The 14,022-nt window shown below is 42.0% G+C and overlaps 1 protein-coding gene across 5 annotated transcripts in view; it reads left to right on the forward strand.

Annotated features, from left to right (window-relative positions):
• The window catches only part of PTPRE (protein tyrosine phosphatase receptor type E), a 221,866-nt gene that overhangs the window by 45,574 nt on the left and 162,270 nt on the right, over positions 1 to 14,022 (forward strand). For 4 of the 5 annotated variants that reach the window (XM_039547447.1, XM_039547441.1, XM_039547440.1 and 1 more), the window contains exon 2: positions 12,264 to 12,286. The exons of the other annotated variant lie outside the window; for it this stretch is intronic. In XM_039547447.1, coding sequence (XP_039403381.1) covers positions 12,264 to 12,286 — 23 coding nt within the window. The remainder of the gene's footprint in view (positions 1 to 12,263; positions 12,287 to 14,022) is intronic. 5 annotated transcript variants of the gene reach the window in all.

Raw genomic sequence — 14,022 nt, forward strand, 5'->3', positions numbered from 1 at the left:
ACTATGGTGCAGTGTGCAGTTACTGGTGAGAATATGCTTCAGGTTGGCAGGTTGTCTGTGGGCGAGGACTGGCCTGCCACCCAAGGCCTGTGAAAGTGTGGGATCATTGTCCAGGATGGGTTGTAGGTCCCTGATGATGCGTTGGAGGGGTTTTAGCTGGGGACTGTATGTGATGGCCAGTGGAGTCCTGTTGGTTTCTTTCTTGGGTTTGTCTTGCAGTAGGAGGCTTCTGGGTACACGTTGGCTCTGTTGATCTGTTTCCTTATTTCCTTGTGCGGATATTGTAGTTTTGAGAATGCTTGATGGAGATTTTGTAGGTGTTGGTCTCTGTCTGAGGGGTTAGAGCAGATACGGTTGTACCTCAGTGCTTGGCTGTAGACAATGGATCATGTGGTGTGCCCGGGATGGAAGCTGGAGACAGGAACACTTCTTAAGCTGTTTTCAGTTAAGCCTGCAGCTTTTGGGGGACCTGGTTCAGACCTGGGTCTCTGTTTGTAGCACACTAGAGTGTCTGGCACAACTAGGCAGGGTTCTGAAGTCCCAAGCTGCCAGGGAAAACAGGCTCGGGGTAGTCCCAAAGGGGTTTCAGTGACCCAACCCATCACACCTACTTGTTGCTAGACAATTCATGTTCATGCCCAGTGCTGCCCTTTTTTCCCCCCTGCAGCCCATACTGTCTCCCATTTCGCATGCAGTTACTAATGATGGCTCAGAGAGCTCTTGAGTGGAGTGTAGCTTCACCCTGGGCTACAGCAGCAACCTCCAGGAGAGTGGACCAAGTGCTGTGGCTCCTTTGAATCATGCCTGGTATAGTCTGTGGCAGGACCTTCTTGTCCAGGTGACCATTTTGGGGCAGACATCAGCCAAGTCAGTCTGTCTGGCTTGGAAGGAGATGGGGTCAGTGAATGGCTCAGTTATCTAATGAGGACCGAATGACCCTCCACTTCAATTCCAAACTCTCTCTGCCTAGTTTTCCTTCTTAACATCTGCTCAGGCCAATTTATGGTCTAGACATCTCTCATGGTACCCTGATTCCTCAAGTTGCAGTGGAACACGAGGCCTGTGAGTCAGGCAGTAGAGCGTTCTCCCGCTCCTCTTCCAAGGTGCCATTAAGGTGAATTAAACCCTAATCTTTCTCCTTATGTTGGGCACCATCAGAAGTCCTCAGGCAGAGCAGGAGTACCAATCCCACCAGCACAGGCAAACTCGCCTTCCTCTTCTAGCATGATTGGCCAATAGAGCTGAATAGATGGGCATATGGGGTGGAGTACAAATATTTTCTCTGTGCTGGCAGTCAGCCTCACAGAAAGCTACTGTAGCTGGACATCTAAAAGCAAAGGACACCAGATTCAGCTAGGAGAAAAACATTTTGAGGCATTGGTATATCATAGAAGCAGCTGTGCACAGGTTCTCCGGGATCCCTATTCTGGCTATGTTTTTTGGGGTTCCCAGCTCTTATGATGAGCACAGCCCTCTGATTGTTGGGCATCCTTCATGGATCTAAACTTTCTGGGTCCTAGGAGAAATAAATTGGGGCCCTTGTGTGAGGTTCCATGGACCCTGGCTGAAGCCTTCCCTGAATAGGTACTAAGAGTGTTCTGTGTTAACAGGTCACAAATATCAGATCTGGTTTGTTGCCCCACCCATGCTATGTAAGGTTTTAAATCCCTAAAAGCAAAAAAGCCTTTAATATATTCTTTTTACCTACTCTTGCCTTACAATCTACTGCTGTCTGACATTTGATTGAGCCAAACAGCCAGTTGCAAGCCTCTTATGGTGTATAGTGGGCACCATCCTTCTGTAAATTCGTTATAGCAAAAACTTACCTATTCCCAGAGAACACTCTGAGACTCTGAATGAAATGTTAGACTGAGATTTTGTTTTATGCAGGATGTTCCAGAAAACTAAAGGAAGGGATGCTGAGAGCAATTTTTTAGTTATGACAATTCGTGTTCCAGTTTATGCATCTGAAGTGAGAACCACAGCAACTATATATTGCAGATGACTTGGCTAGCCATCTGTACCGCATCCAGTATGTGTCATTCAGGCACAGATGTTAGAAAAATGACTGTAGACGAGCAGACTCACCCCTGCAGCACCTCCTGCTTGTGACTCCTGGGAATTAGCTCGTTCCAGCTCTGGAGCGCCCTCTGCAGGCTGGTGAGCCACCTGTCCTCTGGCCCCCGTGTCCCTCCCTGGATCTGGTGCCCTTTTACATGGGGTGCTGCCCCCTGGCAGTAACCCCATTCTCTCAGGGTCTCCCCTCCCCGGGGAACCCCCACCCTCTGTCCCCACCTTGCCTCAGTATATGGCTACTGCCAGTCATTGTCTATCCCCACACTCTGGGGCAGACTGCAGTATCAGCCTACTCATCACTGGCAAGGAGGGTTTGGACCTGCTGCCTTGGCCTACCCCTGGGCTGCCTCTGCAACCCCCAGTACCTATTAGCCCAATGCTAGGCCGCAACCTGGGGCTTTCCAGGCTAGAGCTCCCCAGCTCCTCTGCCTTTCCCCAGCCCTGCTTCACTCAGGTACCTTATGTCCAGCTCCCCGCAGCCAGACCCATCTCCCTCTATAGCTAGAGAGAGACTGTTTTGGGCTTCTGGCTCACAGCCTCTTATAGGGGCCAGCTGGGCCTGATTGGAGCATGGCCACAATGAGCCTACTTTCCCCAATCAGCCCAGGCTTCTTGCCCCAGCCACAGCCCTCTCCTGGGCTGTTTTAACCCCTTCAGGGCAGGAGCAGGGGACCACCTGCTACAATGACCAAATCCAGTTCTTTCACAAGCCAGTGTAGATTGTTGTTGTCTTTGTGATTCAGGTGGTTGCTTCTTGCACCAGTTCCAAAGAGCCCAAATTAAATCAGCTTGCTAGACCAACATCAACTATCGTTCTCGGCATTTGTGCATGACACAGAATGATTTATACTGCCATGTGATAGGACAGCACTGTGCGTCAGTATAGTGGAGATGTATGCTTTGGGTCATTGCTATGTGGTAGGAAATCTCCTGAATCCAGTAAACGGTAGTAACATGGGCAAACCTTGAAGTCATGGCAAAATGGAAGTGGAAAGGTGGCTGCATCACATACAGAGATGATGCCTTGTTTTAAGTTTTTCCAAGGAGCAGAATACTTTGTCCTCTGGATGGTAGGATGCTAAAATCATGCTTTGAAGACATGAAAGGGGGGAAATGTACCTAGATGTGAAGTGGTTGATCAGGTTTTTTCCTCTGAAATTGTGGAGGTCCCCCCCCCCCCCCGTAAATTATACTAATTTAATAGTCACTTTGTGACTCTGCCTTGATGTTAAGCTAAATAAATTAGAATGTAGTTTCAGTGCTATAATGTGAAACTAATGATTTTGATCAGGATGACTCATTTTGAAAGTCTCAGTTTCTAGCTAAGAGAATGCAAGTTGGAATTCTGGAGCTCTAGCTATTCCCTGATGCTTGCAACCAACGTTTGAGGATCGTTTAAGGATAATTAACAGGGTAGTCAGCTACCTCTATTATGACCTTGGAGTCTGACCTTTTTGTCTGGTAGTGATTTCATTTATTTCATGCTAATGTGGAGGTTTCTTAATGACTGTGTGGATAACTAATTCATTCTCCATAATTACTTGTCTGAAGCATATTTAGGGTTTCAAACAGCTTCTTGTAATCTTTACACTGGGCATCGATTCCTTCTCAGCAGATGTAAATCATAAACTTTCTGGTGGGGAAAAAGTGCTTGACAGTATCCTTGAAGGGACAAATGTAAGCTTGGATGAGCCAAAATTGTGTCTAGGCTACATTTTAAAAAAAATCAGTCCCAAAATCTTTAAATTAGCTGTCATCAAGATATATGTAAATGAGTTAAGCAGTGTCAACAGTACCCAAACATATAAAACTAACTCCAGGCACAGCGCTGATTACCAGGTATGTGCCTGCATCTGATCTAAGTTGTCGGCATCTGTTCTATTGTGAATCAGTAGCAAATGATCAAAAGGTAAGAGACAAGCAGGGCCTGCCAACATGACAGAGGCTCTTGGAGCATTTCTCTTTTCTGATTTCCAGGGACGTGGAGGTAGGTTTGGATGTTGTTTTGGTCCCAGTTGTGTTCTTTGCGTACCCCAAACCACCCACTGAGCCTGGTGAGAATGTGAATTGTACAAGGAATGTGGATTTGGGCCCTTGGTAAAGGGTGATTATTTTCCTCTTTAATATTGGTCATGACATACTCTTATCCTGTCATGGATTATTAGACTTAACAGAAAATAACAGCTTTGCCAGTGCCTGGGAGGTAAACAGTGAAACTGTGAAACTTAGCATGGTCAGCGTATATCAGAGAGGATCAGAGTCCCAAGAGATCATTCAGAAATACGATTTGATTACATTTCTTTTTCATCATTTCTGTAACCACCCGGAATCAAAATGGAATTGCCCGCTGGTAGAGTGTTATAACAGTAAATAGTGAAATCAATGTTGCATGAGATCTATTCCTCATTGTATTTTGAATGCTCTGCATTCTCTGCTCATTGATGATAATTCATCCATACAGTATTACTGCTCACCTAAAATACTTTTCTGGAAACTGTACTTGTATATACTACTTGATATGATTAACTCAGAATAAAAAAAAATAATAAAAAAAAAACAAAAAAAACCCACACGGAAATAGTGATACTTGGAATAATTTATCAAAGAGAATCAACATCTGAGTGTAATAGGGACACTAAGAGGAGAACTTCTTACATAGTTAATACGGACTGCATTGCTGAATATGCACTGTTACTATAGTTATGGTACAACATTTGAAAAAGTTATAGCTCTTTGATACTTTGTAATTGTTTTAGTCTCATGAAATCCTTCAAAATCTCTTATGGTCTGAGTTTGTAAGGATAGAATACTTTCATAGCTAAAATGTAATACAAGTTTCCATTATTTAACAGTACATATGGGCTATTTCATAATTTTTGAGACATATTTTGTGCATGTATAAATTCTATATAATGTAATAACATTTTGAGGCAAACTTACTGTACTAGAAATTGTTCAGTGAGTTGGGATAGAAGTTGGTTTTCCTACAGCAAAAAAGCTGTTATGCCTCATATGCTTTGCTTAGCCATTCATTTTAGCTTTAGAGGATTCAAACCTTCATGCATGGCCTAAACTTTTAAAAAAAAATTTTTGCCTCATAACTCAGTATATATATTTGTTTCCAGAAAGATGTTTGTCATTTTCAGTAACTGAATAGTATCAGAAGAAAACATGACAAAATAATTAATGGTGTATTTTCAGCTAGAAAAAACTGATGTCATATTTTTCAAGAAATGTTGGAAAATAATGCCTGAGTATAAACATTAGATTAAATGCCATATTTAGTGATAAATCATCATACACAAAATCATCATTACAGTTTATAATTATCACTTTTTCAGAAATTGAAAAATTAGTGCATATTCGAGTGGTCAGATTGAAATATGTGAATGACCACTGGCTTGGCACAAAATGTTCATAATTATATTTTTAACTGGTTGACTCTTATTTTCTTAGTTTTTGTTTAAAAAGCATTCTACTGGCAACGTGCCTAACCAGTCAAACCATGATATGTAAGACCCAAAGCTCACAGAGTGCTTTGGTATAATGAGTGGTCAGTTTTGAAGTTGGCAAGAGTTGGTGAGTATAACCCAAGATGATCAGTTTGTCTCTTAAGGAATATCTAAACCTGGTTGTTTTGTTTTTTTTTGGAGTTTTTTTGAAATGTGCTAATTAACATGTTAATTCATTAAAAATGTCTTGTGGTAAGAAAATAAAGAAGATTAAGTCTTCAATAATTTTAATCATACATTAAATTAATAAATGTTTCTTGTAAGATGTTTTAGGGAAGAAAATGAAATGTGTGTCAGTAGAGTTTTTGTATTAATCTCAAGAAATTACCTGTTATACATTTTTGGATTTTAAAATACAAAATAGTTGTCTTGTTTGTGTGTTTGCAGATTAAAACATTAAGGGTGGTAATATTTATCTCTTTAAATACTAAATCTCTTATTGGAACTTAAATAATGCTAAGAATGAAAGAGGCTCCACACAGACTTGCGTATGGCTTAAATTTCACTTAAAGCCTTCACTGGGGTTGGAGTGATGCATGGGGCCTCCTTTAGTTCTTTGCACTAGAATAAATTTCACCCTTATAAAGTATGGTAATCTCACTGACCATAAGTCATGTCATATCCCCAAGCAGGAAACACCTGTGTAGGACTCAGGAAACGCTAATAGTTTCCTTCAGATCTTTCAGATGAGTGGGGGAAAGGTTGATCTCTGTATACTGGGAAGCAGTGTTTTACCCACTTGAAATTGAATTGAAAATGGGGATGGGAGGGGGGAGAGGGAGAGTTCGATTGTACAGGAGGGCTGAGGGCTGACAAGTGTTGAGACCATGAAGGTGAAAGTGGGCTGTATGGCACCATAGTAAAAACTGATACTTTCCAAAGCCAGTAGTAACTGTTGCAGTAATTTTTAAACAGCCAAGAACTGCTCAGGAGAAAGCCAGCACGTTTTCCCAGGGCGGACTAATTTGAACTTCAGTCCCAGTGTATCTTCTATTTGTTTCCAAGATGTTCAGTCCTTTTGGACTCTTACTGAAAAAAGAATATAACAAAGCAATTAAATTTATGGCTTTTTAATGTCTTTTGAAGATTCTGTAGCTTGTACTAGCGCTGGCTAGAGTAGATGGCCTCTGTAGTGTGTATAGGAGAGATTAGCATTACACTTTTCTGTGAGCAAAGCTTGTACTCCACTATGTCTTCCAGAGAAGTTTGTAGCTCCATCAAATGCACAAGCATCCATCTGTTTGGGGTTCAATTTACAAGCATTTAACTCTTCTAAGATGTCACAGATGCAGCTGATGTGTCTTCTATAACCTCAATTTAGAATGCATCTACTGGCCTACCACGGACATCAAGATAACATACGCAATGACTTAATACTTGATGCCTATTTGCATTGGTGCATTCATCAGCCATGTATGCACATTTTTTGAATGTGGTAAGAGAGTTCTTCACTTTTTCAGCTGCTGAGTCTTTCACTGTTGCACCGCATGCTTCTAGACAGACAGCTGAATTTTTTTGCCAAAAGATAGCAAGCACTTGCCAGTCTTGTTTATCCTGAAGTTGGACACTGGTTCTGAACAAGTGACAATGCACTTAACACTGGCCTCCAGTTTGTAATGTGTGGCATCTCTTGCTTAAATAGAAAGTATGATGCAACAGCCATGTTGGTTCACATAAACTGAGTTGTGTCTCCAGCATTCTTAACAGCCTCAATAAGTTCTTCTAAAAGTGAATTTTACAGCAACTGGCTTAAGCTTTTCTGCATGTTGATGCAGTCCAGAGGCATGGTATTTTGCAGCCTTTTCATGTAGGTTGTCAGTATTGGCTTGGCTGATCAGTCTGGCAAACCAAGCTCTGCCACTTTTATTATATAAATCCATGATATGCTCACATCTTGAATACTGCATGCAGTTCTGGTCACCCCATCTCAAGAAAGATATATTGGAATTGGGAAAGGTACAGAGAAGGGCAACAAAAATGATTAGGGGTATGGTACAGATTACCTAGGAGAAGAAATTAAAAAGACTGAAAAATTAAAAAGACTTTTCAGCTTGGAAAAGAGACGATTAAGAGGTGATGTGATAGAGATGATATGATAGAGGCCTAGAAAATCTTGACTGGTGTGGAGGCAATGAATAAGGAAGTGTTCACTTAACACAAGAACATGGGGTTACCCAATGAAATTAATAGATAGCAAGTTTAAAACAAACCAAAGGAAGTATTTCTTCACACAATGCACAGTCACTTGTGGAACATCTTGCCGGGGATGCTGTGAAGGCCAAAATAATAACAGGGTTCAAAAAATAACTAAGTTAATTCATGGAGGTTAGGTCCATCAATGACTATTAGCCAGGATGGGTAGGGATACAACACCATGCTCTGAGTGGTCCTAGCCTCTGTTTGCCAGAAGCTGGGAGTGAACGACATGGGATGGCTCACTGGATGATTCTCTGTTCTGTTCATTCCCTCTGAAGCACCTGGCATTGGCCACTGTTGGAAGACAGGACACTGGGGTAGATGGACCATTGGTCTGACCCAATATGGCCATTCTTACATAAAAATTAATTATAATAAAAAGTTTAGTACAGAAACTCCCCAAGATAATGACCTCTTGAGATAATGATGATGTGAGATAACGACCTTGGGAAATAATGCATTTTAAAAATCTTGGCCTACTTGGAAACATATATTTGTTTCCCAGTCAAAAATCCAGTATTCTGGAGTGAAGTCACTAAAACATAGTCCAACAAACAAATACTCTGGCCACTGTTGTTCGTTGTGCCACTGTTCATTCCACTACTCCGTCCACAACGGCCATGCACCATCACCTTCTGCTGCCATTGTGACCTGTGTGAGTTGGTCTCTCGAGGTGTCATCCAGCTCTCAGTTATTTCAGCTCTGAGTGGGGGAACCTCGCTGCTAGTGCAGTCTGGGCTGTCTCTTCCACAGAAACACTGTCCCACAGCATGTCCAAGCACTTAAACCTGATTATCTGTGATTTCAGCGCTAGAGGTCACTTAACAAACCAAAAGACTCTCTATGGAGCCTAATCAGCAGTATCTCTAAACAGAAGAGAGGGGCAGGTCAAATAGTGCCTGTGACTCTTAGGCAGAGCCCACTCCACCAAGCAAATCACCTGTGCCCCACCCCCTCTCGTTTCACTAGGATATGGCAGCCAAACCTCCTGCTTAGGGAGTGCAGTTCAGTTGAGGGTGCCCAGTGCTTAATCTGTAATGAAAGAGGTGCTGGGGCTCGAGCAAGCTTGTTATTTTCATAACTGATGTGGCAAGCCCAGAGGTCCCAGGGCTACGAACTGCCAAGCATAGACGTGCCCGGGCTCAGCATTGACAAGCCCTAGTACAAATTAAGCACTGAGGGAGAGACCCTCATTCAGGTAGACTAAGTACAGTTCTGTTGCCTTTTACTCATACAATAAGGATAACGTTTCATGACCCCCACATTTAATACTCAAGTGATTTGTAACCCAACACCAGCCAAAATTGGGTAGCACAGCTTTGTCTGCTGGATACCTAGGCAGAGTAGGTGTGTTCATGTAAATACAGTCTGGGCCTGAAGCCTTTTCACCCACCCTTGGCTCATCACTCCCCTGTCAGGGGAGAGCTCATTCAGACCTTGCTTACAAATAATAATTAGAAATGATTAGGTAGGCCAATATAGTCAAAACAGATGTGCCAACATTGTCATAAATAACAACTGTATGAGGAAGCTAGTCTTTGTTCATACTTTTCAAACCCATTATGCTTTCTCAGGTACAAATATTTTCTCATACACTGTATATGTTTCTAAAGTGTGTATTAATGTTTCGGTTTCAATTCAAATTTCCAGCTGACTAAATTGGCAACACTGCATGTAACTGGGGGAGGGGGTTTGGGAGAAATTCGGGGGGGCTGTGTAGGGAAATCCCTGCTGGGCATTGGGGGTGGAGGGGAGTCTGGGTGTCTAAGCCCCCAGATGTCCTTACATACCTAGAAAACTCACTGCTGATCTTTGAATGTCCATAGAAGGCAAGAAACCATGGAAGATAACGTGGACAAGTTTAATACTGTATTACCTTTGGTGGGGGGAATCTCTGGAAGTAGAGGACTGGTGATGTAGTAATAACTGGGTTAAGTTCTATTAACTGTGTTATGTAGGAAGTGAAACAGAATTGTCATAATGGTCCCTTGTACATGGGCAACGTGTGAACCGCCAGCTGGAGAAGGCAGGTGGTGGCGTGGCCCCAGCCTTCCCACCTCCTGAGCACGGGAAGGCGCATAGGGGGCAGGGCCACATCTGGCTGTATGGGGAGGCAAAGCCTCCCCCAGCCTATGCAACCCCCCCCCCCCATGTGATACTGCCTCCTCACCAGCCTTGGCATAGGGAGTGCTGGGAACAGGGCTTGAGTGCAGGGGTCTTGGGAATGAGACAAAGCGGCAACACTGTGGCCCAAAAGGCAGCTCTAATTTAGACAGGACCCCAGGGTTGTGTAATTTACTCTGGGGCTCTCCAGTCCCCGGAGCAGCCCAGGACTGGGAAGGTGCAAAGATGGCTCAAGGACCCTTTTTGCTCCAGCCTTGCCCCTGGTCTTCAAGCTCTGCGCTGTGCCTCTGAGAATCTGTGACTTCAGGGATGTAGGCAGAGGGGCTTCTTTGAAGAGATGAGACGTGGAAACCATGCTGCTGCTCCTCCTGTGCTCTCCTGATTAGTTGCTACTGGTATTCCTCCCACTCTTCCCCCCCCCACTTGCTTTAGAGAAGGGAAGAATATGGGACCATGACTTTCATATCCATGTACTTAGTAACCCTTTGCTAAACAGTGTGCTGTACAGTACATGGCCTATTTTAGCTCAGTTTGTTTCTCTTTAATAAATATTTAAATGTATTATAGGCTTGCAAACACATGCTGCAGGTCTTAAACACTTACTTGCCTTAACCCACTTCCTGTATGAAACTAATTAATACTTAGCTGTTACACAGAGTGTGTCCCAATCAAACTTTGCCTCACCCACCTTGTCTATCATTACAGTTGGGGGAAGGAAGTTTATTTGCAAAAAAAATTATTTTTCTGAAGTCATAACTTTAATTAAAATTTTTGGCTTTTGAATAAAGACCATTTTCAACATTGCATTCAAATATTTCATTTGAAAAATTTTGACCAGATATATAGTTAAACCTACTATATGCATATGAGGCATAACAGCTTTTTTGCTGTAGGAAAACCAACTTATTTATGCTGGTAGGTCACATTCACAAATTGGAGGATAATGGCTGAAGGGTTTAGTGTGGTGGCAGAAGTTAAGAGCATAGTAGGAAAGGAGGACAAATGCACAGGGCAGGATGGTATTGTGCAGAATGTACAGGAAAAATAATTGTTTGTTGAATTCAGTGGGCTATTGGAAGGATTTGTAGCCTGTTAATCTTTATAATGCAGAATTATTATAGAATTACCGGTAGTTACTTCCATTTCTTTTTGACGTGCAATAAAATCAGCTACAGTAATGATTGTATAAAGCAGTATTCTGCAGACTACTTATGCACCTTCTAATTCACCCACCAGGAATGGATAAAGTGTAGCTCTGATAAACTGGCAAACATTTCTGTTGCTCCGGATTCATCTCCCTCTTTGTTCTGCCTTCTGCCCCCTTTTTGTGCTCTATTTTCTAACCTCAGTTAGTTTGAATGTGAACTAGATTATGGCAAATTTCTCTGTTGTTCAAGAAGTATTTCATAGAGCTCCTTAACCAGGCACTGAAAGAGGCTACAGAGAAGAGGAGGGTTCAGTGCCAGCTGTATTCAATTGATTGAAGACAGACGAAACTTTTAGATTGTGTATTGCTGTTACATGAAAAAGGAGATCCCTGGGTATGTTTGAGACCCCTTGGAGCCAGGTGCTGTATGAATTGCTCCTTTCAGCATTCCTTCACAAGAAGAAAAGGGCCTGTCAGAGATGTAATCCTCTTACTATATGGACATTTTTGGCATCTTCATTGGTACTACTTGGCATACAGAGAAATCAGACTGCAACCAGTTAATCCTGAATTTGTGTGTGCGAAAGTCACAAACATTTACAGGCAAAATCTTGTTCCTGCTCTGTATAAATATGTAATGTAGAAACCTAAATAATTCAGAGGCATAGATTTGGAAGCTTCCTCTCCATGTCCATACAGCACACACTTGTTTTCTCTGGGGATGCATAGGACAGATACTGGCTCTTTAGCAACTAAAGATGTTTTAAGAATAGGCATTTTGCATGAAGTAGGCTGTATTACTGATATTGTTTCATCTCTTTCCTTATTTATATATAAAAAATAATTGATTCTGCTCCTTTTACACACAGCTAGTCAGATATCCTCATCCTCCATCCCACATTTCCCTCTGTTTGCTACACCCACTTGTTAGTCTTCTTTTAATTTATATTATAATCTCTGTGGGTCAGGGACTGTATTTTACTACGTTTGTTCATTGCTCTGTACAATGGGGCCCTATTGCTGGCTGTTGACACTACTACAATACAAATAAGCTGATGTTTTGGGACATAGTTTTAAAATCAGAGATAGAGCCTTGTGTTGGACAACTTTCTAGTTCTACATTACTGTCATTCTAAAATAATAAAGTTTTGAAAATGGAGAACAAGTGACAACTTTTTAACCTCTCCCTTTGTTTTCTTGTCTTACAGCGTATAGCTGCTTCTTTCTTCAGGTGAGTACTCTATTTTCCTTTATTTAATATTGCAACACCTGGCTGAGAACACCACATATGCTACTGGCATTAAAAATTACTCAACTTGTGGATGAAATCAGTAACTCCAGGCTATAGTGCCACCCATGTTATATTTAATCTTATACTTTGCTATGTGGGTTACACTCTTTGTTAAGTTATATATCGGAGCCCACTATTGCTTTACTATTGAATACTCACTAAATGCATTCTTCAGAACATATCTTCAGCATGCTTAACTTTCATTAGTTTGTAGTCACTTTAAAGAAGGTATTGCGTTATCTCAGTGACACACATTTGAAAACCATTAGGGAGCACACTCAGATAATTGCATTAATGGTAATTGCTTCTTAAAATTGAGCTGCTGTTGGGAAAACTACTGAAAATGAAGTATTCTTGATCTTGATATCAGCAAAACAGTGCTGCCTTCATTGTAATTGCATTCCTGTTGGGAGGGGTCAGTTGATAATAGTGTTGTGCAAAAATGGTCTCATTCTTACGGAAAAGGAGACTTTTAATCATAACTGACTTGGTTTTTGATTGACAGGGTGGGTGTGGTAATATCTTTTATTGGATCAACTTCTGTGGTGAGAGAGACAAGTTCACGTGTGACCTGTTCTCTGAAAGACTTGGAAGTCAAAATTAAATTGTGTGTGTGTGTGAGAGAGAGAGAGAGTGAGTGAGAGAATGCGTGAGCACAATTCCCTTGTTGGCCATGTTCTAGTACAGGGGTTCTCAAACTGCGGGTTGGGACCCCTCAGGGGCTATTACATAGGGGGGGTTCATGAACTGTCAGCCTCCAACCCAAACCCTGCTTTGCCGTCAGCATTTATAATGGTGTTAAATATATAAAAAAGCGGTTTTAATGTATAAGGGAGGTTCCACTCAGAGGCTTGCTATATGAAAGGGGTCACCAGTACAAAAGTCTGCGAACCCAGAAAGGGATCTAGGGGTTATAGTGGACCACAAGCTGTTGCAAAAAAAGCAAACGTGATTCTGGGATGCATTAACAGGTGCGTTGTGAGCAGACACGAGAAGTCATTCTTCCGCTCTACTCTGCGCTGGTTAGGCCTCAACTGGAGTATTGTGTCCAGTTCTGGGCACCCCAATTCAAGAAAGATGTGGAGAAATTGGAGAGGGTCCAGAGAAGAGCAACAAGAATGATTAAAGGTTTAGAGAACATGCCCTATGAAGGAAGGCTGAAAGAATTGGGTTTGTTTAGTTTGGAAAAGAGAAGACTGAGAGGGGACATGATAGTAGTTTTCAGGTATCTAAAAGGGTGTCATAAGGAGGTGGGAGAAAACTTGTTCATCTTAACCTCTAAGGATAGAACAAGAAGCAATGAGCTTAAACTGCAGCAAGGGAGGTTTAGGTTGGATATTAAGAAAAAGTTCCTAACTGTCAGGGTGGTTAAACATTGGAATAAACTGCCTAGGGAATCTCCATCTCTGGAGATATTTAAGAGTACATTAGATAAATTCTTAAATGTCTATCAGGGATGGTCTAGACAGTATTTGGTCCTGCCATGAGTGCAGGGGACTGGACTCGATGACCTCTCGAGGTCCCTTCCAGTCCTAGAGTCTATGAATCTATGAACCCCTGTTCTAGTACTTTCATAAAATTGAAGTGTGCAATCTTTCTCATCATACTTCTACATATGTATTTTAATATTTTGTGTGGGCTTCCAAAAGATGGTCTGAACATGATGGGCACCATTT

The sequence above is a fragment of the Mauremys reevesii genome, linkage group 7 (genome assembly GCF_016161935.1).
Source record: "Mauremys reevesii isolate NIE-2019 linkage group 7, ASM1616193v1, whole genome shotgun sequence".
NCBI lineage: Eukaryota > Metazoa > Chordata > Testudines > Geoemydidae > Mauremys > Mauremys reevesii.